At 39.4% G+C, this 27,512-nt stretch overlaps 1 protein-coding gene across 1 annotated transcript in view; it reads right to left on the reverse strand.

Annotated features, from left to right (window-relative positions):
* The window catches only part of ENPP1 (ectonucleotide pyrophosphatase/phosphodiesterase 1), a 68,609-nt gene that overhangs the window by 37,377 nt on the left and 3,720 nt on the right, over nucleotides 1-27,512 (reverse strand). The window contains exon 2 of the mRNA XM_040449180.1: nucleotides 885-957. Coding sequence (XP_040305114.1) covers nucleotides 885-957 — 73 coding nt within the window. The remainder of the gene's footprint in view (nucleotides 1-884; nucleotides 958-27,512) is intronic.

Consider the following 27,512-nt stretch of genomic DNA (forward strand, 5'->3'; position numbering starts at 1 on the left):
GAGTTCGAGCCTCGCATCAGGCTCTGTGTTGGCAGCTCAGAGCCTGGAGCCCACTTCAGATTCTGTGTCTCCCCCTCTCTCTGCTCCTCCCCTGCTCATGCTTTGTCTCTCTCTGGCTCAAAAAGAAATTAAAACATTAAAAAAATTTTAAAAACCTGAATTCCCTAGGAAGACCATCAGTGATTTCACATGGGGGAGAAACCTACCTCAGAGCCAAAATAAGGACTACTGCAATGTACTATGATTCAGAGTTTTGTTAGTTACGGTAATCTCATCAATGCTGGATAGATTTCTGCACTCAATATAAAGAAAAAAAATATGTAGAAGCTTAAAACTGTCATTTCACTATAGCTTTGAAACCACAAATGCTCGTAATTTTAAAAGCTGTAGGGCGCATAACGATAAATTTCTGGTTGCCCAGCGATGCTAACTGGTTACCAAGTAATCTTTCCAGGCTGTTTCAGCAACTAACTCCTTGGGGAAAAAAAAAAAAAAAGAGTGTCCTCAGAGTTCCTGGAGAGAGTCCAGGGAGAAGGGCTCCAGGGTGCAGCACCAAAACATTTAGGCCATGTTGGCTTGTATGTTTCACTGCTCTTAATTTATTTTTTGTTGTTTTGGGGGTTTGTTCTTTGGTTGATTTTTTGGTGATAGCCCCTCTTCATTGTTTTAGGATGAAGTTTTACAAGTAAATAAAACATTACATGGCTAAAATAATAAAAGAGTTTTAAGAAGACTCAAACCATTATCACATCTGCCAATAACTATGGAGTACCCACAGATTAGGACAGGACACTTTTCTCAGTCACATTCTGAAGAGGACTAAGTAGCCACACACACCCATGTGTGCACACACACACACACAGTATTTATACTGTAGTAATTACCTTCTTTGGCACAGCTTGGTTTCAGCCCAAATATACAACCAAGGATTGTTGTTAACACACAGACTGACAATACCTGCGGGGAGAAAAAAGAAAATTATATAGCTTCAAAACCCTTCTAGTTCTTCAAATGTTTCTCAACGTGCTGGGGCCGCTCTGTCTCCTGCTGTGGGTACAGGTCACGTGGATGTGCGTGCTTTGGGAAAATTCAAACCCCACGCCTACGCTTTGTGCACTTTTCTGCATGTATGTTATACTTCAAGAAAAAGTTTGCTTAGATGTCAGCAAACAAATCTGTGCCATCCAGGACGAATGTTTCCAGAATTTCCCAGTTAATGCAAATGAATCTAGTCAGAGAACTTGAAATAATTAAGGGATGGAGAGAGGAAAATCAATTTACAGATTCAATTTCCTACTTGCTAATCCACAAAACGCAATATGAGAATATTAGCTGCATCTCTGAACAGGTCAACTACACAAACCTGAACAATATTCTCGTATGCCCCATGGCAGCCTATGGGAACGGGCACTGGACAGGGTTAGGCAACTGCACTGTGGCCCCAAATGTTACCACAAACTAGTCATGTGATTTGGGGAAGATCACTTAAGTGTTCCAGACATCAAATGATTCACCTATAAAATTAAAGGGTGAGACTATATGCATCTCTAAAAATCTTTCCAGTTCTAACATTTTGCCACTTTCTCAATTCCCCACTCTTGTGGCCTTTGATTTTAAAATAAGTACATACACCAGACAGAATTTTTGTTTGAGAATTAGAAAAGAAAGGGGGGGGGGGGTGGAATACGTAGATTCATAGAACAACCCTTAATTGTTTTAGTGGGATGGAGTTTCCTTGACAGCTCTCTGGAATCTCACTTTGCAGGAAAATCCAACAAAATACGCATTCGGTACCAACTATGTGTAATGACTATGTTATGCACAGGAAAGACATACCTCAGGGAGCTGCTATTTGTGTGGGCAAGGGTAAAAATAACAGCATAAATGGCTCATATTTGGCAGGCTCTAGGAGGCACCTGCAGTTACATAGTTGTTTAAAGAAGGAGAAAGGTTGGGGTGGTTGGGGAGAGGGAGATCAGAGAAGGCTCCACAAGAGAAATGGGTGAATGGGGCAGGGTGGGTGTTGGGTGCAGGCTTTTAGGAACTCCCTCCCTCAAATAAAACATATCAAGTACTGACCATATATACCAGTCCCCAGGCTTGGGTACTGAATACTCAGTAAAAAAACAGACACGACCTTTGTCCTCAAGGTGCCTAATGTCAAGTGACTGTAAAAACTAAAGAGAAAGTAAACCGTAAGTAAAGTGAATCAGCAGGTCTAACTTATTGCAGAAGAAAATGGGGTAAGGGAAGGGAAAGCAAGAGAGCAGTGGGTCTCAAACACAACTGGGTGTAGGCGAAACCTTTTTTTAAGGAAACGAAAAAACCTAAGCGTACACACGTCCATTCAAATAGAGAGTCATCCGAGGAAAAGCTTGAACAAATATGCAAATAATGACAAGTGGAACAAAGTACCAGGACCCTAAGGGATTCTCCTAAACCTTTTGAGGTATAAACTAACATAAACATATGAAAGGTAATTTAAAAAAAAATTAATGCTTATTTATTTTGAGAGAGAGCAAGAGTGCAAGTGGGGGCGGGGGCAGAGAGAGAGAGAGAGAGAGAGAGAGAATCCCAAGCAGGCCCTGCACTGTCAGCACAGAGCCGGACATGGGGCTCAAACTCAGGAACTGTGAGATCATGATCTGAGCCGATATCAAGAGTCAGAGGCTTAACCACCTGAGCCACCCAGGCGCTCCATGAGAGGCAATTTTTACGTTTCTATCAAAAACATTAAGAACTCTTACGGTCAATTATAAACATACAAGGAAATGAAAAAATTGCACACCTCATCTGTATTTCCTACACTGTAATTTAAAACATGGAGGCTTAAAGTTTTCTTAGTAATAAACTTACCAAGAATAGTCTGAACAGTCTTTCTCTTCTTCTCGTCACATTACTTACACTCCATAGTGAGAAACTTTTCCGTGCCTTCACAGACCGCCACATTCCTTCACAAGCTTAGATCAGTTCCCCACGTTGTAACCTTTGCACTTTCAATATCATGTTCTGCAGGAGTTCGATTAATATGAATTCTTGTGCCAGTGTCATTTCCTCTGGGACATCTGCATCCTTTTCATCACAACCACACTCCTCACCAGGGGGATAACCTCGCCATCCCCGAGTTCCTCTGGCCGCAGAGGTGGAGGCCACTGAACAGAGGCAGTGTGAACATTCCCGCAGCTTGCTTTTCCTTCCATAACCCCATTTACTTTTGAACTGAATTTCACTTCTGGCATTATCACTTTACTTACTTTGCATCTTTATCGGCCAATTCTCTCTTTCAATTATCCATTTTATAAACTGTCACGTACGTTCACCACCAGGAGACACAGAAGCAACCCACCACTTGCCCTGCTGTCTGTGAGCTGCTGAGCAACAGAAGCAGACAGTAACCAATCACTGACAGGCTTTAAAAGGAGCCACATCGGTCACTGACCACCATACGCATGTGTTGTGTACGCAGTGATCTGTGGACTGAAAAAGCTAGCAGCAAAGGCTGCACTCTAGGCAACTCCCCCCAGCTAATAAATCTTGGAACTGAAATTTGAACCATGTTGTTTGGGGACGGGTGTTATTTAATTAAACTGTGGTGACCGAAACTGAGCATGCCAGAGTCCTGCAAACCTGGGCTGCCTGTAGTCGTACAAGTGGGCAATACAGCTGTCCAAAGATGCTCATTTCAAAACCACTTGTATCCACAATGAACAGACACGAAAACAAACAAAAAAACAAGAACTACAACCCACGTTCATCACGTTAAGAAACTGGCTTAAAAAGCCAGTTTCATCAACACAATCTCAGGAGGTCAGCCTCAGAGATAGGCATGTCAGAAGTCAGAGAGGAAGATAAAGACAACAATAACAGCAACAAAACGGAGATAGAGCCAGAAGAAGCCAGAAGCTGAGGAGGCACCCCCTCAATCTCCTTGGGCGAGTAAGAATACCTCCAGAGAGTGAAGAAGTCTACCTTGGGCTCTGTCGTAAGGAGGGGGTGCAGGACACCCTAAGTGGGGATGGCTGCAAATACGTGGTAACAAGGGAGACAGAGTCAACAAAAGCATAAAGACCTTCAAGCTCCGGGAGCCCAGCTGAACCCCAATACGTGGATTATAATGGACCCAAGTGGCCTGGAATTCCAGGGCTGGGAACAGGGAGATGGGACAAAAAGATAACATGGCATGGGGGATGGGAAGCAGGGGAAACAGAGCAGAAAAGCTGATAAAGTCAAAAGGTGGCTGCAAAGGTTGAACAGGGTTGAGACCATGTGCACGTGGAGGTTGGAGAACTGGGAGAAGACAGGGGATCCGGTGCATGCGGAAGTGGGAACAAGGGAGGGAGCAAGGAAGGAGGAGGGATGGAAGTTATGAGCCTGACGGCAATTTCTGAGTCTGAGCGCTCTGAAGTGGGACAGTTTGGAATGGAGGTGAAACCAAAGGGAGAAACCTGAAATCGGCAGAAAACACTCCTTGGAAGCAAGATGGCCCAAAAGTCCAAGTACTTGCACTAGTAATCAGAGTTAAATTTACACCACCAAATACAAATCACAGTGAGAGAACTTGTTTACATTCAGAAACATATTGCCTTAAAAGACATACTCCCTCACTGCTATAAGAAATTCAGTCATGGAGCTGTATGGCCCACAACTGTACTGTCCTTCCCAAATATAAAAAAGAACGTGCCAACAGTTCTGTTACAATTAAGTCTCACCTTGATGAAAACTATGGGAAGATTTGGTGGTAAGCAAGCATTTAAATCATAAGCACGCGGGGGTACCCTGGGTGGCTCAGTGGGTCAAGCATCCGACTTTGGCTCAGGTCATGATCTCACGGTTTGAGAGTTCAAGCCCCGCATTGGGCTCTGTGCTGACAGCTCAGGGCCTGGGGCCTGCTTCAGATTCTAGGTCTCCCTCTCTCTCTACTCCTCCCCCACTCACGCTCTGTCTGTCTCTCTCAGAAATAAATAAAACATTTTTTAAAAATGTTAACACGCTAATAGCACCGTGGAGAGAAAAAAAGGAAAGAATGGTGATTAAAAGAACTTCACAGGGGCGCCTGGGTGGCGCAGTCGGTTAAGCGTCCGACTTCAGCCAGGTCACGATCTCGCGGTCCGGGAGTTCGAGCCCCGCGTCAGGCTCTGGGCTGATGGCTCGGAGCCTGGAGCCTGTTTCCAATTCTGTGTCTCCCTCTCTCTCTGCCCCTCCCCCCGTTCATGCTCTGTCTCTCTCTGTCCCAAAAATAAATAAAAAACGTTGAAAAAAAAAATTAAAAAAAAAAAAAAAAAGAACTTCACAAAGACAGATTTGGAGACAAAGGGATTTCCCCTTCAGTCAATAAACAAATGTTTGAGTGTCTGCAATATGCACTGTACTTAAATTCTGAGGAGGAGGGAGGGGTCCAAAAATAAAACAAAAAAAAGAATTTGTGGTGAAATCCCTAATCTCAGAGTTTACCATCCAATCAGGGTGATGACTTTAGAATTTGTTAATGACAAAGACAGGAAATGGTGAGAAGCAGCCCAAGAATTAAATCACGGGGTAGTGACAATCCGTGCAATGGCACTTTGTACAAAGGCAGGGAGGTACAGAAAACCACCGCAGTCTGGGAGAAAGAAGGAGAGTGGTAACAACAATAAGCATGGCTTCTACAGTACTACGTGCTAGGCACTTTTCTCAGAGTTTTGCATCAAATCGTTTAATCTTCACATTATGACACAGATTACTGAGATTAACCCGGTTTAAGAAAATGGAGCTGCAGATTGCTGACCAGTGGCAGGGGCAAGATCCGAATTTAGGCAGTCAGGCTGTAAGCAGTGGGGCAATAGGGGGACAGGGGAGTGCCTGAAAGAGGGCTGTGTCTTGGGAGCAGTCAGCAGGGAGCTGCTGGGGCATTAAAATATGAAACTGATATGACTGGATTTACAAATTCTTTTTTTTTTTAAGTTTCTCTCTTTTGAGAGAGAGACAGTGAGAGCGAGCGGGGGGAGGGGCAAACAGAGGAGGGGAGAGAGAGAACCCCAATCTGCGCTATCAGCACGGAGCTCAATGTAAGGCTCAAACTTACCAACTGTGAGATCATGACCTGAGTAGAAACCAAGAGTTGGACACTTAACCGACTGAGCCACCCAGGTGTCCCTGGATTTACAAATTCTAAAAAGAGTCTTTGGCAACATTATGGAAAGCTCTGGTATGAGTCCAAGAGTGAAATGAGCGCTTGGTCTTACCTGCCTCTCCTTTCTCAGGAGACGCTCTGTCCTCCTCCGTCTTTCCTCATCCCAACCACTACAGCCCTCACCATGTTCTATGAGATCTATGTCGCTGACAAGACTGTGAGTTCCAGGGGGGGTGATTTACTTATTTCTCTATTTTCCATGTCTAGCATGGTGCCTAGCACATAGCAGACATTCGACAAATAACTGTTGAGCTGAAAATCAGCAAACTGTGACTTCATTAAACATAATTTGGGGGAGACCATAATCCTCCCCCTTTTATCCATATGACTTCACAAAGTCAGCCAGTTTAAGTACCTTCGCATCTGCTTTATATAAAGGATGTCTACAATACATAGACATGAAAACATTTTTTTAGGAAATGGTATATTGCTGGATTTGGTATTCAAATGTGACAGGTGTCATATAAACGCTTATCCAATGAAGATGAATTAGCTGACCACACTGCCTATCACTCCTCTGGCCTCTGGCCAAAGCTGCATGCCTCCCGAAAACAACTCTGTAAAAACTCAGATCGACACAGTGCTGAGTCTGCAGGGATTTCTTTTTTTTCCCCAGAAGATGAGGATTAGATACTCAGAAACTTCCACAGGAGATTCAAAGGGAGGTTCAAAGGAAATGCCGTACTCTTGAAGAACTTTTAAGTATTACAAAGTTTAAAGTACACATTAGAACAACTCCTTGAGTGGATTAAAGAACTTTTTAAGGAAAGAGTTCTCACTTTTGCTTGGCCTCTTATACCCTCTCTATCATTTTAGTTATGTTTGACTTAATTGAAGGTTTTCCCAAATGGCAGTGATATTTTATATAATTTATATAAATGATCAAATGAAAATGAGGAAAAAAGACACCAAGCACTGAACAAGTCTATCACTTTGGGGCAAACCAAACTCAATCTCTGAGTAAAATATTAAACCTCTGAAGAAGCTGGCTTCTTCCTGGTAGAGTTTCAGGTTCAGAATGGCTAGGGTTAAAATCCCACCTCTCTCAATTCATTTTTGTCAGCATTCAACAAACATTTCTTGAGAGCCTACATGTCAAGACTGAACTAATGCTGGGAATACACCAGTGAACAAAATCATTTCAGTGCTTACATAGAGCTTACATTCCAGTGACTTCTAGACAACCACGAAATGTGTGATAAGGGAATGCTTCATATCCTAACTAAACCTCATTTTTAAAACATTTCTAATGTTTTAAACATTAGAAACATTTCTAATGCTGATAATACCTACCTTACAAAGTTGGCACAAGCTTTGAGCATAATGTACAGAAAGTGTCCGGATTGGTGACGGGGGCACAGAGGTGCTCAATAAATGACCGTTCCTACTAGGAACAACTCACTAAGAGCCCCCTATAGATTCTAACACAGCCACAATATAACCAATGGTTAAGCAAACTACAGGGTATTCTTTTTTATATGCTGTTAAAAGAAATGCCATAAATTACTATATTAACACTTTCTTCTTCTTCTTCTTCTTCTTCTTCTTCTTCTTCTTCTTCTCCTTCTGCTTCTCCTTCTCCTTCTTCTTTCTTTTTTGTTGTTGTTTCTAATTCTGCAGTAATCTGTTTTCAACAGTTGTTGAAGACCATGCAGTGGTTAAAAAGAACCCTATCCAAAGGACGCAACCGAAACAGAAAAAAGGCAAAGTAGTATTTTGTAGGGGATGGTGGTAGCAGTAATTTGAGTTATATCTATACAACAGCTCTCCAAACCATGCTAATGAAAAAGGGACCCATATAAACACCAATCTGCATATTAAAGAATACTTCAGATCCACGTTTGCACATGTAACAAAGTATGCTTAGACTGATTCAAATGCTGTGGGAATAAGAAGCTATAGAAAAATTCTGAAACACCTTAAAATATTCATATTGTTTGACTCAAAAATTACACTTCTTGCAGTTTCTTTAAGATAAAAAATTATCTATAAATATGTATTACAAATATTTACATGTAGCATTACTTACAAGAAAAAAAATAGACACATACACAATCTCCAGCAATTGAAAATGGCTAAATATGAAATACTTATGTAATTGAATACTATACAGCCAATAATGATGACATAGAAGAAATTTAATAGCATGGGGAAAGACACATTATTGACTATAAACTATAAATTATAAAATAAAATGGCAGTATAGTCCTAATTTTCTGCTATACATGTATATTTTTTATAAATAGTCTTATATCTGCCTGATGGGCTCATATGTGATTTTTTTTTTCCTTCTTGGTACTTACCTTTATTTTCCAAAGTTTCCACAGTGAAACCATATGCAGGAGAACTAAGGGGGCTAGTAGATGGGTATTAGTGACCCAGAGTAAAGATTTCCCATTTTGGCATTTTAGGGATCTTTCAGCATAAAAGGCAACTCCTCCCTGCCTACATACTCTAAGCAAACTCCAATCCACAAATTCTGATTCCATTCAACCTTTTTTTTTTTTTTTTTTTTTTTTTTTTAAGAGACAGTGAGAGCTAGCAGAGGAGGGGCAGAGAGAGAAAGGGAAGGAATCCCAAGATCCCAAGCAGGCTCAGCACCACCAGCGCAGGGTCTGATGTGGGGCTCGAACCCATGAACCGGGAGATCATGACATGAGCTAAAATCAAGAGTCAGATGCTTAACCGACTGAATCACCAGGCGTTGCATTCAACCTCATTCTTAAATATCCCTCATTCTTTCTTTTTTAATTTTTTTTAATGTTTATTTATATTTTGAGAGACAGAGAGTGAGTGGGGTAGGGGCAGAGAGACAGGGAGACACAGAATCTGAAGCAGGCTCCAGGCTCTGTGGCTCTGAACTGACAGCACAGAGCCCTACACCAGGCTTGAACTCACAGACTGTGAAATCATGACCTGAGCCGAAGTCTGATGCTTAACCAACTGAGCCACCCAGGCACCCCTCCCTCATTCTTAAATATCAGTCAACAGCCATGATTCACCACTCATCTGAGGTAAGCCTACAATATAAGATAAACAAAAAGTGTAATATCAACACAAAGGAAAAAAAGGGAGAGGAAGAGAGAAAAATATTAAAAACAAACATATAATTAGTATTCTCAGTGGGATTCAAGATTTGTGCAAATCCTCAAATCCAAAAGTCCTAATGTCAAATATCCAAAATGATATATCAAAGAAGGCTCATACTTACATGATTTTCAAATTCCAGAACACCAATGACAAAAAGACCTTAAAGGAAAAGCTATGCCAACTTCATTTAAAAAACAAAACAAAACAAAACAAAACAATAAAGATGTATAAGATTGGAGTTAGTTTTTCTTTAGAGGTTTAGTAGAACTCACTGGTAAAGCTCTGTGGGCCTAGAAAGATCTGTGTAGTAAGCTTATTAATTTCTGGTTCAATCCCTTCATGGGTTTATAGAATTATCTAGATGCTCTAATTTTTTCTTGAGTCGGTTTTGGTAAGTTGTATTTCTTCTTGGAATTTTTCACTTCACCTACATTGTCAAATACACTAGTATAAAGTGATTTATAGTAGCCCTTTGTTATTTTTTCAGTGTTTGTACATTTTGTATTTGTGATCCTTCATTCCTCCCTGATATAATGTGCCTTCTTTCTTTCTTGGCTTAATTAGGCTCACCAGAAATAATACTCTATTTTAAAGAATCTACTTTTTGCTTTGTCAATCTTCTCTTTGATATGTTTATTTTTTGTTTTACTGATTTTTGGTCTTGTCTTTATTTTTTTCTTTCCTTTTGTAGCCTAGGTTTAATTTTACTCTGTTTTTCTTTTAATAAGTTATAGATACAGACACTTAGGTTATAGCTTTATAGACTTTTTTCTCTTTTAATATTACTTTTATTCTAATTTTTAAACCCCTTAAGTCATTGTTGTTTTATAAGTTCATTTAGATTTATCCAAATATTTATGACCTTATGCATTTTAATGCATTTTCCTTTGCACCTTTCATCTGGAGTCGTCTAGAACCCATTTTCTTCTACCTAAAATATATCTTTTGGAACTTTCCTGATGGCAGATTCTCTCAGTATTTGTTAGTTTATACATGTCTTTATTTTGTTCTCATTCTTGAAAGGCATTTCTTTTCTGGATATATAATTGCAATTTGGCAATTATTTTCTTTCAGCACGGGGAAGATGTCATTACACTATCTTATGCTGTTAATCATTGCTATTGAGAATTCAGCTGTCAGTCTATTGTACTTTTGAAGGAAATAGGTCTTTTTTTAATACCTTTAAAAATGCTTACTTTAAAAAAAATGCTTACTTTTACTTTTGCATTCTGCAATGTTATTCTGTCATTTGTTGACTATATATATATATATATATATACACATATATATGTATATGTATATATGTGTGTATATATATATATATATAATTTATTCTGCTTAAGATTCAATGTGCTACTTAAATCTGAGAATTGGTGTCTTTCATCTGTTCTAGAAAACTGCCATCTCTTCAGATAGTATTCAAAATAAAAGGAAAAAATGGATAATATTAACAGGAAACTATTAAACTACAAAAAGTGACCTAGAAAGTCTTTAAAAAACCAAATAAAATTTCTAGAAATAGGGGCGCCTGGGTGGCTCATCGGCTGAGCATCTGACATTAGCTCAGGTCATGATCTCATGGTTCATGGGTTTAAGCCCTTCATCAGGCTCTGTGCTGACAGCTCAGAGCTTAGAGTCTGCTTTGGATTCTGTCTCTCTCTCTCTCTCTCTGCCCCAGCCCCACTCACACTCTTTCTTTCACTCATTCTCTGTCTCTCAAAATGAATAAACATTAAAAAATAAAATGTTTATAAAATGTCTAGAAATAAAAAAATAAATTAATTCAGTGATGAGGCTTCACATCAAAAGGGACACGGTGAAAAACAGAATTGTAAGCTGGAAGACCGTCCAGAAGACATTATCTGATATATATCACAAAAAGAAAGATGACAAGAAATTACCCTTCTTCCAATTCACTATTATTTCTTCCATATTTTCTTCAAAAATAGTCAAGGCTTTTATAACCTGTGTCTGATAACACTACCATCTGAAGTCACTGCTTGTCTGCTTCTGCTGTGTGGTATTCCTGCTGGCTTTTGCTCACGGTGCCATTTTCCTCCGTGTGCCTGGTTGTTTTTAACTGTGTTCTGTTTATTGATGTTAAAGATTTTCAGGAGTTTTTAAAGCCTAGGATAAAAGTGTTTTCCTCCAGATAGGATTTATATTTGCTCTTGCCAAAAAACATTAGCGAAACTTCAAGTTTGAGACCACCTTCACAACTTGAGGTAGATAAAGTGAGATCAACTTGCATATATCTTTATTTATGGGAAATATACCATAAATTACACAGTAGCTAGGTCCTTCACAGATTGTTCTAACTACATATAACATAATACAAATGTAATATATTTAGAACATAATTCATAGCATATAAGATATATAAGCATGCACAGCTTCTTTAAAGAATGACTTCCAAACTTTATTTCTGATTTATGATACGTTCCAGAAATACACCTTTTATATTTGTCTCTCTTACCAATGGTCAAGCTCATCAAATTCAGTTTAAGAAATATTAATGCTTGCCTTTACTGTATCAGGGGACATCTAATATGATAACTGTCTTAAGTAGAATGTCCTTTATCCTCACAATTAGGTCAATTTTGGCACTTACGGAAATAGTGATATTTTTATTATCTCATTAATAGGTCTCAATTAAGAGTCGCAGAAATCATTATAGTAATATTTATCATCTTATAGCTAGTATAGGTGCATGACTACAGGGACAGAATGAGGAGCAGGTGCTAGAACAAAAGAGAAATAGAACAGTCATTTTATGAAGCTTTCAGGAATAACTAGCAATTTATTGACCCCCCCCCCCACACACACACACAGACAACAAAACCCAAAAAATCCCTAGGGTCTTGGTGGACAAAACCAATTGTTATCAAACCACTGCTTCGAAGAGTAACTAGAAGGACCAATCGGAAGACTAATGACAACCCAACAGAGGGGACACTATTGTGGTTCCTTTGCATCGACAAAGATCCCCGCATATGAGGCACAACTTGTTACTACTCCCTGCTCAAACCCAGCTGCTAAAGCACTTCTAGGAACACTCTATTACAAGCAAGCTAAGATTATAAGCCACAGCACTGTCCCTCAGAGACATTCCTAGTACTGTGGATTTAAATAAATAAATATAAATATAAATAATATAAATATAAATATAAACAAATATAAATATAAATAAATTAATAAATAAATCTGCTCCATGGATACCAGTACAGCACTTTCCACAAACATAAAGGGGGAAATATCAATTTTAAAGTGAGAGGTATTAAGACAGGAGTCCACAAAAACAATCTTTGAAGACATATCACAGAAATTTTGCTTGACCTTCTAAAACTCCATCATCAACACATTTTTTTACAAAACTGATTAACAGAATTGCTGAATGTATGCCACCATTTCAAACAGTACTTGCTTCTAATTTGTCAGAAATCGTGCTATGAATCTGTTACATTTTTTTCAATGGCAAATACTTCTCATATTTAGTAAGTAGGGGAAATCAAGAAGAGCAGGCTTAGTTTAACAGACTTTATCAAAGTAGATTCTTGTTGTGAGTAAGGGGAAGTATATTCACAATGAAAAACCACACACTCTTCTTTGGAAGATTTAGGTTCTTTTTCTAGTATCTTTAAAAGAGAGAGAGAGAGAGAAATAAAGTCAGAAGGAGGTAGAGCAGTGTAGTAGGACACAAAATAGAAATCCTTAAATTACTACTATTTTAAATACTGGCTCTCTTAAATGCTACCATTTGTCACTCCGGGGCTCTGGGTATTTAACATTTTCCTAGGTGAGAAAGAAAGAAAATAGCAAATAGATATTTTATAACATTCAGGTCTCATAGTATGTATATGAAAGATGGAGAAGACAATGCCCCCAGTCTAACATAAATCTGTTAGGCGCTGCTGAGAAAAGAATGTGCAGTTCAAAACAATTATGTTGAATAAGCAAATTTCACATTTGGTTGAACTAGTCTCTTGGGCTGATAAAACAATGAGATTCTTCCCTTAACTAGAATGAGTAGTCCAGAAAAGAGCTTTTGGCATCTTTAATACTTAAGCAAATAGTCATTTCAACAATTCCCTGATTTTCAATGACATATCTATCCTCATTAAGCAAGCATTTTTAGAAAAGTCTCAAAGAAAGCTCATATTAATAGCCAATAGGACTGGTGATGATCATTGAAAAATAATCTTTTTAGGGCAGATTAAAATAAAATATCAAATTAAAAGGCTTGCTTAAGAAAACAGAAACAATGTTAGTACTTTGCCATAAACCATGAGGAAATCATTAAAATCATAACCGTTTTCAATTAAAGATACAAGTATGGCAAAATTGTGGCCCTAATCACAAAAAGAGCAATAACTCTCATGCCTTTATTTTCCAATAAGGATGTGCATTACATTTGAAGTTTTGTGATACCAAGGAAGCCACATCATCTATAGTCCCCACATTGGGATGGAAAATTTTCTATGGTGCCTGATAAACCTAAAATACCTAAGAATCTACTTCTCTCTGACAATTGATCCTACCTTTATTTGGATCACGCCTGACCCCATCTCCTATACCCTCCCCTCTTAAGGAATATTACTCCGTATATGTAAATGTATTAAAATTCTTGGGGCACCTAGGTGGCTCAGTCAGTTGAGCGACCGACTTCGGCTCACATCATGATCTCATGGTTCATGGGTTTGAGCTCCGCACTGGGCTCTGTGCTGACAGCTTGGAGCCTGGAGCCTGTTTTAGATTTTGTGTCTCCCTCTTTCTCTGCCCCTCCACCATCCACGCTGACTCTGTCTCTCTCTCAAAGAATGAACAAACATTAAAACAAAAAACAACAACAAAAAAAGAGATTCTTGGCTGACTCTGGAACATAGTATGGAGGTTCCTCAAAAAGTTAAAAATAGAACTACCCTATGATCCAGCAATTGCTCTACGAGGCATTTACCAAAAGGATACAAAAACACTGATTTGAAAGGACACATGGTCCCAATGTTTACAGCAGCATATACATACACACATATACACACACACAGTAGAATATTACTCGACCATAAAAAGGTTTGCAACAACTTAGATGGAGCTAGAGAGTATTATGCTAAGCAAAATAAGTCAGAGAAAGACAAATACCATAATGATTTTACTCATATACGGAATTTAAGAAACCCAACAGATGAACATAGAAGAAAAAGAAAGGCAATCCATAAAACAGGCTCTTAACTATAAAGAACAAACTATGGGTTGTCGGAAGCGAGGTGGGGGGGAGGGATGGGTTAAATGGGTGATGGGGATTAAGGAGGGCACCTGTGATGAGCACTGGGTATTATATGTAAGTGATGAATCACTAAATTCTACACCTGAAACTAATATTAAACTGTATGTTAACTAAGTGGAATTTAAATAAAAATTTGAAAAAGAAAAAAAAAATTCTTGGCTGAACACAGGCCAGTGGAATAACTATTAGGCCTGTTATCATAAAAAGAACTGGAAACACCACCCCTGGAGCCTTACTTCTGCAGGCAAAGCAGAAAGGGGATCAGAAACTCACCTGAGCATATCCTCCATAGTTAAAATTTTTCCTGGGATGCTGCAAGGCCTCCAGAGAGCTGAATTCTCAAGTGTCCCTTCCTATTATGTTCATTTAATTTTTTTTCAGTTTGAGAAATAACTGACATACATCACGGTATAAGTTTAAGACACACAGGACGATGGTTTGATTGACATATATTGTGAAATGATCACCACGGTTTGGCTAAAAGCCATCATCTCACAGAGATACAATAAAAAGAAAAACTTGTCCATTTATTTTTGTTTCAAAAAGTACCAAGCACTTCAAAGGGAAGAATATCCAGCAAATCACTTCTCTAAGATCTCACCAATTGCTCTCACAGACCATTTCTCTCTGAAGTTAAAGGTCAAGGGTAAAACAGTCATTTGGTGCATTTGGTGGCTGTTTCAGTAGTAAAAAGCGATGGTTTCAATAGAGATTTAGCTCGGATGGTAACCTTCACTCCATGACCTGTACGCCCTCACGGAATCTTGAGAGGTAAGCACCTAATGACCAAGGTTTTCAGGAACAGAAAACACCTCAAAACAAAGCAGGGGTTGCTCTTCAAAAGGCTGGAGGGCAACTCCTCAGATGCAGCTTCCTTCCATGAGGGCTTCTGTTTACACCCACACAAGGACCATGCCCACGAGTGATGACAGAATTATTAAATATCAACACTCTCTTCTTGGTCTGATGGCTTATTTAACTGTTGTTTATCTTCACTTAGCAAACTACATTTTTGTGGCTTTTCTTTATGTAATCTGACTTACTTTGGTTTCTTAAGAAAAGCAATTGAGAAAAGATCTTCAGGAGCATGTTTAGTAAACTGGATTTCTATCTCTTGCCTTCTAACAAAATAAAATGACTGATGGAGTAAATATTTAAAGGTTTAATGTGAAGTCACTAGAAGAAAACCATGGGCAAACATGTTTATAATTTTAGGGTGGTGAACACCATCACAAGGATGGCACAAACTCCAAAAATGAGAATGGAGAAGTTAACGTATTTGATCCATAAAAATAAGAAATGTCTGTAATGCCAAAGAAAAAGAACATCAACCACAAGAAAAACTGGAGTGGGGGAACTAGGATAAAACATTTTCAACACAACAGAAGGTTAATGTCGATGATAGATAATGAGTGCATAAAAACCAAGTAGGAAAAGATAACCCACGGTTTTAAAATACCAAAAGTAATAAACTAGTCTAGGCAAAAAAGAGAAACAGCTAATAAAAATACGACATTCACCTTCATTAAAAATCAAAGAACTATAAATCAGAGTCCCTTTCTTAGCCAATGAAATTGAGAATCATTAAACAGATTAGTAACTACAAGTGTTGGCAAGGATGTAAAAAGAGACAGGCACTTTCCCACTATCTTCATAAAAACATATGTTCCTTTCCAAAAGGTCACTTAGATTAGTCTACCTAAATTCAAAATGTACAGAATCGCCACTCCTGCCATTCCGAATTTAATAATTCATCTGCTAGGAGTTTTCACATAAGCGTATAAGGATATGCATACAGAGATATTTCTTTATTGCAGCATTATTTATAACAGCAAAAAAATATGCAAAGAACCTAAAATTTCTGTTAATAAACAACCGAATAAATACAATACATTATGGTAGACCCAAACAATAGAAAACACTGATCAATTATTTTGAGATTAGGTAAATCCATCACCAGTGTGTTTCCTCTTAAAGCCTTCAGCCCCCATGTACACAGTCTACTCTGAGGCTATCATGCCGTATGTCCAAACTATCCCATGCATACATACAGACCACAGGCAGAGGTCCCTCCATGGGAGCAGGATGCCTGGCCAGCAGGATGCCTGGCCAGTGGAGCAGATGCCCCACTCCATGCTGCTGCAACTCCAGCCACCATCTGACTGCAACCACATGACAGACCCTGAGCCGCACCTGCCCAGCCAAGCTTTTTCCAAATTCCTGATTCATCAAATACCATAAGAGGGTTTTGAATCTGCACAACTGATGACCAGATGCTGGACAGGGATGAATTTATCAATCAAGTTGGTAGTACCAACCAGTATGCCTCTCTGACCATAGGAGAGGACACACGTCTCCCAGATTTTGTGCCTAAATCATTCCCGAGGTAAAATGATCAATGAAGCAATGGAAGAGTTGACTCTGCTTAAATACACAAATGGCCAGCTTCATTCAGGGTAATGACCTGGTTCCTCAGCACTTCACTGGACGAAGGGAAATGCCTGAAAAATACTCCACACAGTGATACGGGGATGTGAGTGATGTGATGAGTACTTTACTCCCTTTGCTAGATGCACAGAGAATTTAGGCGCAAACATTTATGCAAGTCCACTTCTAACTTTCAAGTGGAAAAGTAGACTGGGTTATACTCACTAGTTTATAGTATTAAGAATATTAGTAAATGTTGAGGGGGAAAAAATAGGACAAGATGAGCCTGAAAGTCTGAATCCTCTTGCAGTACCAGAAAGTAAAGGAAGTGTGACACAAACACACACACACACACAGAGTGATGGGGGTGTGTCAAAGGGACACAGGCCCCAACTCCCAATGGCCAAAGCTGGAGCAATTTGAGCAAAAGTACAAGTAACATATTTTTGGATATAAAGCATAAAATAAATATCAATGAGTTCAAATTGATATAAACAAATGACTGTATAAATAAGAACAGACCAATCTCCAGTACAGAATTCTGCATAATTTATGTGGATGAACCACCTTCAAAGTAGAACATACTCTACTCTGTAAGTGTGGGCTGGGCTTTCAAAGAGTACAGGATGGACAAGTACAAAAAAAAAGACTATCTCTACAGCGAAGAACGCTGAAAAACACTAGCTCAGTGGTCTGCCTCCCCGAAGTGAACGTTCCCACTCTACTCGTGAGAAAACCGTCGGACAAACCGCAATTGCAGGACATTCCACAAAATACATGACTAGCACTCCTCAAAACTGTCAGAGGCATCAAAAACAAGGAAGTCTGAGAAACACAGCCACGAGGAAGCTACAGAGATGAGACAACGAAACGTAACGTGGTGCTCCTGGATGGGATACGGGAACAGCAAACAGTTGAAAAGGACATCAGGGAAAAACTAAGGAGATGCAAATAGAGCAAGGACTCTAGTCAAAAAGGCTATACCCATATTGGTTCTTTAGCTGTGACAAATGCACCAGACTGATGCAAGCGGTTAATCATCCGGGCTCTGGCTGCACCACCTTCTCCCTTTGCCCCTCCTGCCCTCCAGGGCCGCCTCATTGCCACACTATCCAATCTGGCTTTCAGTCCAGTCCTCCCAACACCTTTCCAACTTGTTTCTTATATTAAATTATCTTAATTAAATTACCAGGTATGGCCTTTTTGTGATTGGACCCTGGTGAATAGAGCAAGTGATCTCTCTCTCTCTCCCTCTCTCTCTCTCTCCCTCTCTCTCTCTCTCTGTCACACACACACACACACACACACACACACACACACACACACACACCAAGGCATAATCTAAAGGCATAATCTAAACTAAAATGAATATGGGCAAAGAACTTTCCATTTTGAAGATTCATTTGTTTTTCATTCTCAATCTCCTAGATACAAAAATATATATTTTTAATTAGATCTTGCTTCAGTTGGATTTCAAGAAAAAAAAAATGTCTGCCAAAAGAATCCTGAAAATGGTGTTTCCTTTGAAGCTACGATCAAGACAGATAGGAGTCATTAAATAAAGCACTCGTAAATGATTTTAGGACAAAAAAAATTTAAGTCTGTTAAGCTCATGAGACAGAAAAAAGAGGGAAAAGCAGCTCCTTTATGGTATAAGACATACCCTCAGGCTGCGGACAAAACAGATGGACTAAAAGGTAAGGAACTATGGATTTTATCCAACGTACACTGTTTTTCTTGCCTAGGCAGGTATCTTGCCTTCACAGATGGTAGATCAGAGATAAAACACAAAAGGTGGAGACAGGACATTGTGCTCAGTTAGGTTTATGTGATTTGTTCCTGTGTTTTTTCCAAAATAAATTTTGGAACATAATGATCAGAAGAGTACCTTACATTTATTCTTGAAAGATGGGCCCGGAGGGAAATAAACAGCAAAAAAAAAAAAAAAAAAAAAAAAAACTATCCAGAGGATTCCTGATAATTCTCCCCAAGGACAGAAAACGGGATAACAGGGAGATAACAAACGACCACTTATTTTCAGTAGAGACACAGTAGTTACTCGGTCACAATTACAGTGGAGACTTAAAGACAGAACTTAAAAATTATAAGGGAATACAAGGGCTTATAATTTAGGAGGGAACATAATTTTAGAAATGTGTCACCTTTTAATGTGTATATTTAGGCTTAAGTCAACTTCATTACACTCATTCATTTGGGAAAAAAAATCTTAAAATTACATTTGTATGACAATCACAAAATTAAGCCTTTTGAGCAATTTATTTTGTTCTAACAAATGTTTCTTGAACAAAGAACATCTGTTCCATATACATTTTCATTATTACTTGCTAGAAGAACTATAAAAGTAAAAACAAAACAAACAAACAAACAAAAACCTAACAACAAAACCTGTAATATTACAACCCTCAAGTCCTAACACAGAAGTTTTTAAGACGCTACTGTGATATTTGCCTGAATTGCCCCCTTTGGTAGCTTCACCACTGGGCACTTGAAAAGCGGCTGATGTGACTGAAAACCTGAGTTCCTTTTTATTTCATAGGACTTTAGTTGATATAAATTTTAACTTAAATAGCTACAGGCGGAACTTACATCTAGCAGGAAAAGAGTTTGAAGTTATGAAACGGCCAAGTAAAAAGAGAGTAAAAGCAAACTTTCCTCAGCTGCCATCCTTTTTAATTTGTTCCTCCCATTGAAACTAAAATGGTCTTTCCAAAACATAAATCAGATTTTGTCATTAAGAATGAAAATAGAAACAAAAACAGACAGGAAAACACTTCAGTGATTTCCAATTGCTCTTAAAAAGCAAAATCTGTCCAATAGTCTGTCTGCAAGGCCCAGCCTGGACCTGGCCCCAGACTCCCTTTCCAGCCGCATCACCCATCACACACCTGTGCACACCACCTATCCTGGTCTCCTTCCAATTCGGGAATGGACACTACTCCTGGCTATCCCAGGGCCTGTGTACAGCAGAATCCTCTTGGCTCACTGGTCACTTCCCCCAGGACACCTTCGACCTCTGTGACTAGGTCCCCTCCCCCTCAGGACTCTCCCTCAAGGCCCCCCTAGCTTCTAGACAGCACATATCACTGCGTCAACATGAGACAGTCTTGTAGGATTCTTTGATAACTCTCTGGTCCTGTGGGGGTGGACCATGCGAACAGGGAGGAAGTCTTTCCCTTCCCCTAGCCTCCATTTAGCTCCCAGCTTCTTACACAAGATTGCTCACACAGTAGAAACTCTAAATATTTGTTTAGTAAGTTATCAACCTCAGCAATAACAATAAACCCTAATCTAGCATCTATACTGTCTCAGGTACTTTACTCATTAGTGTACATATGTTAATTCATTTAACCCTTAAAACAAACCTCTGAGGTAGCTAGCTACTGTTATTATCCCCATTTTACAGATAAGGAAACTGGGGCACAGAGAAGTTAAAGGACTTGCCCAAGGGCACACAGTACTTACTGGAAAGACAGGTTTCAATCCCAGCAGTCTGGCCCTTAACCACTAAGCTCCATGACCTCTCTATGATGAAGTAGCAACTGAGACCTTCAGGGACAGGGGATATTGAGACAAAGAGCAGCTAACGAATGTTTCCCGTGACAGGGGAAGCTGAGTTGGATCCCAGGGAGTATCTGGCCTCAGGTAAGAAATAGGGAGGTAAAAGAAAAAAAAAAATCATTCCTGGGGTAGAAAACAGAAATCATCAACACAAAGTGTATTTGGAAAACAGTACAAATCTGAGCTGACAATAATAGAAGGTATGTTTCAGCAGAGCTGGGACACCGGGGGGCAGGCATCTTGAGACCCTGTCTGACTCTCTCAACTGGCCCAGTAGCATAAGAACAGAAGTTGAAAATGATCTGAGTCTTCGAACATCTGAATCCAAATTAGGCATATAACGTACACATGTCCCATCTTACAGAAGGGACACAGAGTCCCCCTAACAGGTGGGTCCCAGACCGGACTTACCAGCCATCACGTGTGCTCCCTCTTACATCGTACAACTTTGCCAATCACAGGAGAAAAAGTGCTTCACATTGAGTTTGACAAAGAGTCAACTCCATAAAAGCATGTATAAATTCGCCAAATACCTCCAGAGCTCTTACCATGCACAAAGGTCTACTTTAAGTGCTTGACAAATACTGCCTGACCCATGGCCACACATATACATCACAGACCTCCAGGACTGCTGTGACTGGATGAAGCTGAAACGCCCAGTCCCCAAGTGGTAACACTGGTACTCAAGCAGTGAGAAACAGGCAAAAAGAAGGCTGAGTTTAGGGGCACACACTTCCCCTCATGTATTATGTTTAGGAAAACTAACAACTGAACCATAAGAAAGAAGCCTGAGCAGTGGAGGTAAAGCTGAGCAATGAATAAAACAAAAACAAAAACTGTGTTCTAAAACAAATCTGAATGAATGAATGAATGAACGAATAAAACAAAAAATGTGTTCTAAAAAAATTTGTTTTGATTACTGGGGACTAAGGTATGAGTAGAGATGCCTCCAAAGTTTACCCCATGAACTAGAAAATAAAAGTCTTGAAATCCTGAAAGGATTGAAAGGCTGAAAAACTGTCTAGCTGACAAAAACTGACAAAACTGACAAAATCTCGTGGTAAAATACAAATGAAAAGAAATGGAGCAGTATCTGTAAGGTGATCTCATTTTTGTTAGAAAAGGAAGTGAAATGCACACATGGAAAAATCCTGAGGTTAAAAAAAAAAAAGATTAATAGCAGATAAAAAGAACACAATCTTTATTTTCTTACACTTTTTCACATTTTCTGAACTTTACATTACCTGTAATATGTAGTATTTTTATAACAAGGGGAAAATTATAAGCTCTCTATACAAAGACTTTAGACCTAGAAGAAAGCCACCTACTCCAAACCCCTTGTATCATGGTCAAAGAAACTGAAAGTCAGAGAAGCAGAGCAAATGTTCAAAGGTCACACAGCAACTACTTCCTATAACTCCAAGTGTCAGGCTCTTTACATGACCCCTGTCTCTTAAAACTTGCTTGAGTCATCCCAGAAAAATCAATGTCCCCTTTTCCTTTAAAAGTTTCCAGACCTGGGATGCCTGAGTGGCTCAGTCAGTTAGGCGTCCGACTCTTGACTGCAGCTCAGGTCATGATCTCACGGTTTGAGTTTGAGCCCTGCATTTGGCTCTGTGCTAACAGCATGGAGCCTGCTTGAGATTCTCCGTCACCCTCTTTCTCCACCCTTCCCCCACAACCTCTCTCTCGCTCTCTCAAAATAAGTAAACATTTTTTTTTTTTTTACCAAAAAACACTTTCCAAGAGATGACAAATGTATAAATACTTTTATATGGCAACATTCCTCACATTTACTTCTTTTGAGCTGATCGGTAAGGTATTTTAGTGTACATGTCGAGTTGTTTTGTACTTATTTCTTTGGTTAATTCAAAGAGAGACAAGAACAACATGGTCTATTCATAATGCTCCTAACCCACACCCTTCCCACCTGAATAGACTCCATTCACCTGTTTCCTAGTTTCCAGGAGATTCTAATCTAAGTGATGCTGGATGGCTCTCTATAGGAAGCCTATGTGTTTGGATGATGAAATATTATGGAATAAACTCTGCACCAAGGACACTTCACCTGACTCAATGCCACCTGAAAATGCCCTGGTCCAAGATTTCTTTGTTTTGGTTTTGTGTCAAGTATATTGTTGATCGTTGAGAAGGTACTGGCAGTGGAAAGTCTGAACTGAAGAGTTCTGTTGATGGTGTGATGTAAAAGTGAACCCCGCTGGGTATTCAGATGGATGTTTGAATTGGAAGGAACATCCAAATATTATCAGGTCACAGCAAAGGCAGAAGCTGGCACTGCTGAGAGCAATAAAGAGCAATTAAAGGACAAGCCAGGACAGAGTGAGGAAAAGGCAGTTAAAGTACAAGAAACAAATGAGAGCGCAGGTCAGCTCCTGCTACATGGAAACTGCACACGTGATGGGAGGGAAGAGACAGTGTATGTCATGTCCTGTACACACAACGAGAGCAATGAATGGGCACCTTTAAGCAAGGCGCCTCTGAGGTCCAAGGAAAGAAAGGGGCCAAATGCAACCAGCAGCAGCGCCATTTCAACCCAAAGCCAACACAGTTGAGGTCTTTAAGGAACAGTCAGGATTTGTTTTTTTAATCGTAGCATCATGTATGAGGTCTGTGGAAGAACAAAGGCTAATTAGCAGCCCCAGCTAAAGAAATTCAGGCTGGTGTGCCTTCTCTACCAGTTCATGATCCTTAAGGAGTGCTGCTCCTCAAACTTGAACGTGTAGACCAATCCCTGGGGATCTGCAAAAACAGAGATTCTGGTTTGGAAGGTCTGGGGGGAGGGGCCCAAAATTCTGCATTTTGTACAGCTGCCAAGGAGGTGAGGCTGAGGTCTGCAGACCACACCTTGAGTAGCAAGGATGTGAATGTCTCCTGAGTAAGGAAAAATAAAAAATTCAGTCACACTAAAGCTTCTCAATAACCACAAGAAAAATGACCACGTATTCAGGACACAAACTTGAAACAATATTAACGAACGTTCAATACTGTTACATTAAAATCCATTAATCTCTCTTGCCCTTTGAATGAAACTTACACCCATTCCTAGTTTTGTAAATCATCCATTGGTCCTTTGGAAAATACTGGTTCACTGAGTTACGTAGTTCTTTCAAATGTTGACACAAGTCATCATACCTTATGGGAAAAAAAAGTCGAACTCCTTACTATCTCCATCAATTTCTTCAGAAAAGTCTTTAAAAGTTGGGAAGCTACCAATCATACAATAACAGGTACAAGTTCCCCCAAATTCTGATTTTTACTGAAAAGACTGGATTTTTACCATAGGCAACAGGTACCTTAATTTGTTTTCCTTGAAGTGACAAGCTAACATTCATTTTGAGACAATGTGGGCCAAATACTAAATCCGAATAACCAGTGCGTGTCAGCCATTCTTTCAAATAAAAATGAAAACTGGTGTTCCAGGAAAAAAAAAACAAAAAGCAGCCAGTCCAGCTCACAACTCAATCACAGGGTTTCCCCTCCAGAAAACAAAAGCACTTCAGACGAGGCAGCGCGTACTTCCAATTTCCCACCTATTAAAAAGGTAGGTAGTTTATGGTTGAGCTTTAATAAAATCTGCTTCAAGGACATTTTTACCGCCTCATCCAGTACATTCTTTTAAGTGAAATTGACTTCTTTGTGCTTTAGTCGCAAGTGCAGGGCTATGGGCAGCTGCTGGTGCGACTCATTGCCTTGATCCCTGCTAAGGCGACAGCAGTGGTCCCTGCCACTGCTTTCATGCCCTCAGTGTCAAGGTCAGCACAGTGCAAAGGGCAGGTGACATCTGACTACTGTTGCTAAAATCGTTTGCAATCCATGGCCCCCTGGCCACCCAGGGACCCACCCACTGCAGGTTGAGGGCTGCGGTCTAAACTATGTGGATGTGGGCTCTTGAAACTTTGTTCTACTTGTGTTGTCTTTTGCTTAGAAACATATCTATTCAAAATAAAGGTACTCTGGAGCAACAGAGACTCTATCTGGAAAAATGTCATAACGACGGCTGTATTTTCTTTTGCTGCACAACAGCATCATAAAAAACTACTTGAGTTGCTTTCCATTTCTCTCTCCACGACAGACCGTAGGCCCCAGACGCTTACTAATGTCAAAAAGCGTTTCAAGGGAAAGAAATCAGCTTTAGAAACAAGCTACCTTCTCTGAAATACTTCCTGAAAACCAAGCTAGAATGCTCTTTGAGGATCTCAGACCATGCCTGTGAGAGAATGTTTGCCACCTTAAATCTGTGTAAAATCCTATGATATGGGGAGAAAACGATCGATCCACAAACGAGACATGCTTGTGAAAATTTACTCCCTTCTATCATGACTCTATTTTCCTATTCTGGTACATTTAGAAATGTATTAAAAAGGAAACTCAAGGGTGCTCAGTAGGTTAAGCATCCGATTCTTGATTTCAGCTCACGGCTTGAGTTCCCGCCCCATATCTCCCTCTACACTGACAGTGTAGAGCCTGCTTGGGATTCTCTCTCTCTCTCTCTCTCTCTCTCTCTCTCTCTCTCTCTCTCTCTCCCCCTCTCTCCCTCTCTCTCTCTGCCCCTCTCATGCTCTCTCTCTCCCAAAACAAATAAACTAAAAAAATAAATAAAAAATAAATAAAAAAATAAGGAAACTCAAATTAAGAAGATGAAAATCGTTTTCCTCAAAATTTGTATACATTGGAAGTTCAGAATAACATGTGATTATTGACATCACACTGATAAAAAGGCATATGAATGGGATGCCATTTGCCATGAATACAGAGTAAAAATCTGTAGTTAAAAGTCCTTGCACAGTTTTCTACTTACAGATGGCAGATGACTTTCGCCTATAAATTTAACCTACTCTTTCTAGAAATAGAGTAAATACACCAACTACACCTGAATAACTTAAGGTCATGTCATAATTATGCAAGATTCTTTGGGTCCATTCCTATCTTAGTGCCACTCAAACTGCTGTAACAAAATGTCATAGACTGGGTAATTTAACAGAAATTTCTCACAGTGCTAGAGGCTGGCAAGTCCAAGATCAGGATGCTAACCAAACTGCTTTCTGGTGAAGACTCTCTTCTTTCTGGCTTCTTTTTTTCACTGTGTCTTCACGGGACCTTTCCTCAGTGTCAGATGGGCATGGGGGAAGGAAGAAAGGGAGGGAGCCGGCTCAGCTCTCCTCTCTCTTCCCCTTCCTGTACAGATACTAATCCCATCATGACAGCCTACCCTCACAACCTCATCTGAGTCTAATCAACTCCCAAAGACCCCACTTCCAAATATCATTATATTCGGGGCTTATGACTTCACCATATGAATGTGGGAAGGACACAGACATTTAGTCCATAACAATTTCAAGCTTTCTGAACCATAACCACTGGGATTGGAGCCCAGCAATCTGTTGTCATTAACAGTTTTGGGCTGTTTCCTAAGCACTCTGCTGTTTGAGAAACCTGACTGCATGCCTGTGAGCCTCAGTTTCCTAATCTATCAAGTAGGATTAATTGTCACCACACTTTACTGTTTCAGAGTTGCTGACGTGTTGAGGATCTGGGAATATGTTTTCTAAAACTGCAAAGTGCTTTGTGAATGATAAACTTTTACCACCTACATTTCCACCAAATCTTATTCTAACATCTAAAAGTGAGCGAGGATAAAATAAAGATTATTATAGATGTTATCTTAATTCTTATAATTAAACCTCAGATAACTAAAATACTCAGGAAACAGAGTATTGTTCTGTTTAATATTCTAGTTCTAGTTAATATTCTAATATTCAGAGTTCTCTAATATTCAGAGTTCTAGTTAATATTTAGCTGGACATTCTGGTCACTTTAGAAAAGCCCTTTCAAATATATTATTATATTTTCTTTCTGTGGTAAATACATCACTTAGATTTGATTTGATGTCAAATGATTTTTATTTTGAGTCAGTTTTCTGAATATCAGTTCTTGTTAGGCTTAAAAGAGTAATCTATGCTCTGCCTTGAACTCGTTTGCTAAAAGGTTTCATGGTAGATAAAGGCATGTTTATTTTAACCAAGGTAGTTCTCTAATTCCAAGTTGTATTCCAAAAGCTTATTTGTTCCTAAGTTGTTTGAAACATGAAATGTCTCTCTCCCTACCCCCCCAATTATGAATCATAATTAACTTCTCTAGCTTGTCCAAAAAGCCCATAAACACAGATGAAATATATTTGCTATGAGTTACAAGTCACACAGATACTTTGCAGTGGAATTTATCAAACTCAAACCGAATATAAAACCATTTTCATTTACCTTTAATATTAGTATCTGAGAAAAAAGCTAGCTGGAGGAAGATGAGAAGATGGTAAGAATTTCTATAAATATTATGAGCCAATGGTCCTCAGTTCTGTATTATACACAATGTATAAGGTCTCTTAACACAGCCACTAGGGATTGTCTTCAGAATCATGATTAGGAAATAATGGGGGTGGGGGACAGCAACACTGAGTGTCCAGAGTTAACGGAACAAGTGGAACAGATGGGAAAAAAAGAAAATGTTCAAAGGATGGTTGTGTATCCATGGAGCGAAAATAGGTGAGGTATCAATGGTGACAGAGAGAGACCAGAATATGACTCAAAGCAGAAGAAAGGAAGTAATAGAAAGCAATGCTGGAGAAAACAATACCCCACAAAAGCCACAAAGACTGAATTTGGGGTATGATAGCAAAGTCACCAAAACAGAAGAGGCCTTGAGACAAGTGAAGGAGACTTTCCTTTGTACCTGCAGGATGACCTACCTTATGCATGTCAGATGGCCATAGTTGGGTCATTTGTACCTGAGAGAATGCCCAGTAATGAGATCCTGATTCTGAATGCAAGTGATCACAGAGGCCTTGTCTGGCCTGTCCTAAGGTTGGCCTTGGCTGGAAACTTGTTCATAGCTCATTCACTGCCTCTTCCATCTCCCAACGCCCTAATGGAATGATATTCCAGTTTTGAT

Source organism: Herpailurus yagouaroundi, unplaced genomic scaffold (assembly GCF_014898765.1).
Source record: "Herpailurus yagouaroundi ecotype Mexico unplaced genomic scaffold, PumYag 198, whole genome shotgun sequence".
Classification (NCBI taxonomy): domain Eukaryota; kingdom Metazoa; phylum Chordata; class Mammalia; order Carnivora; family Felidae; genus Herpailurus; species Herpailurus yagouaroundi.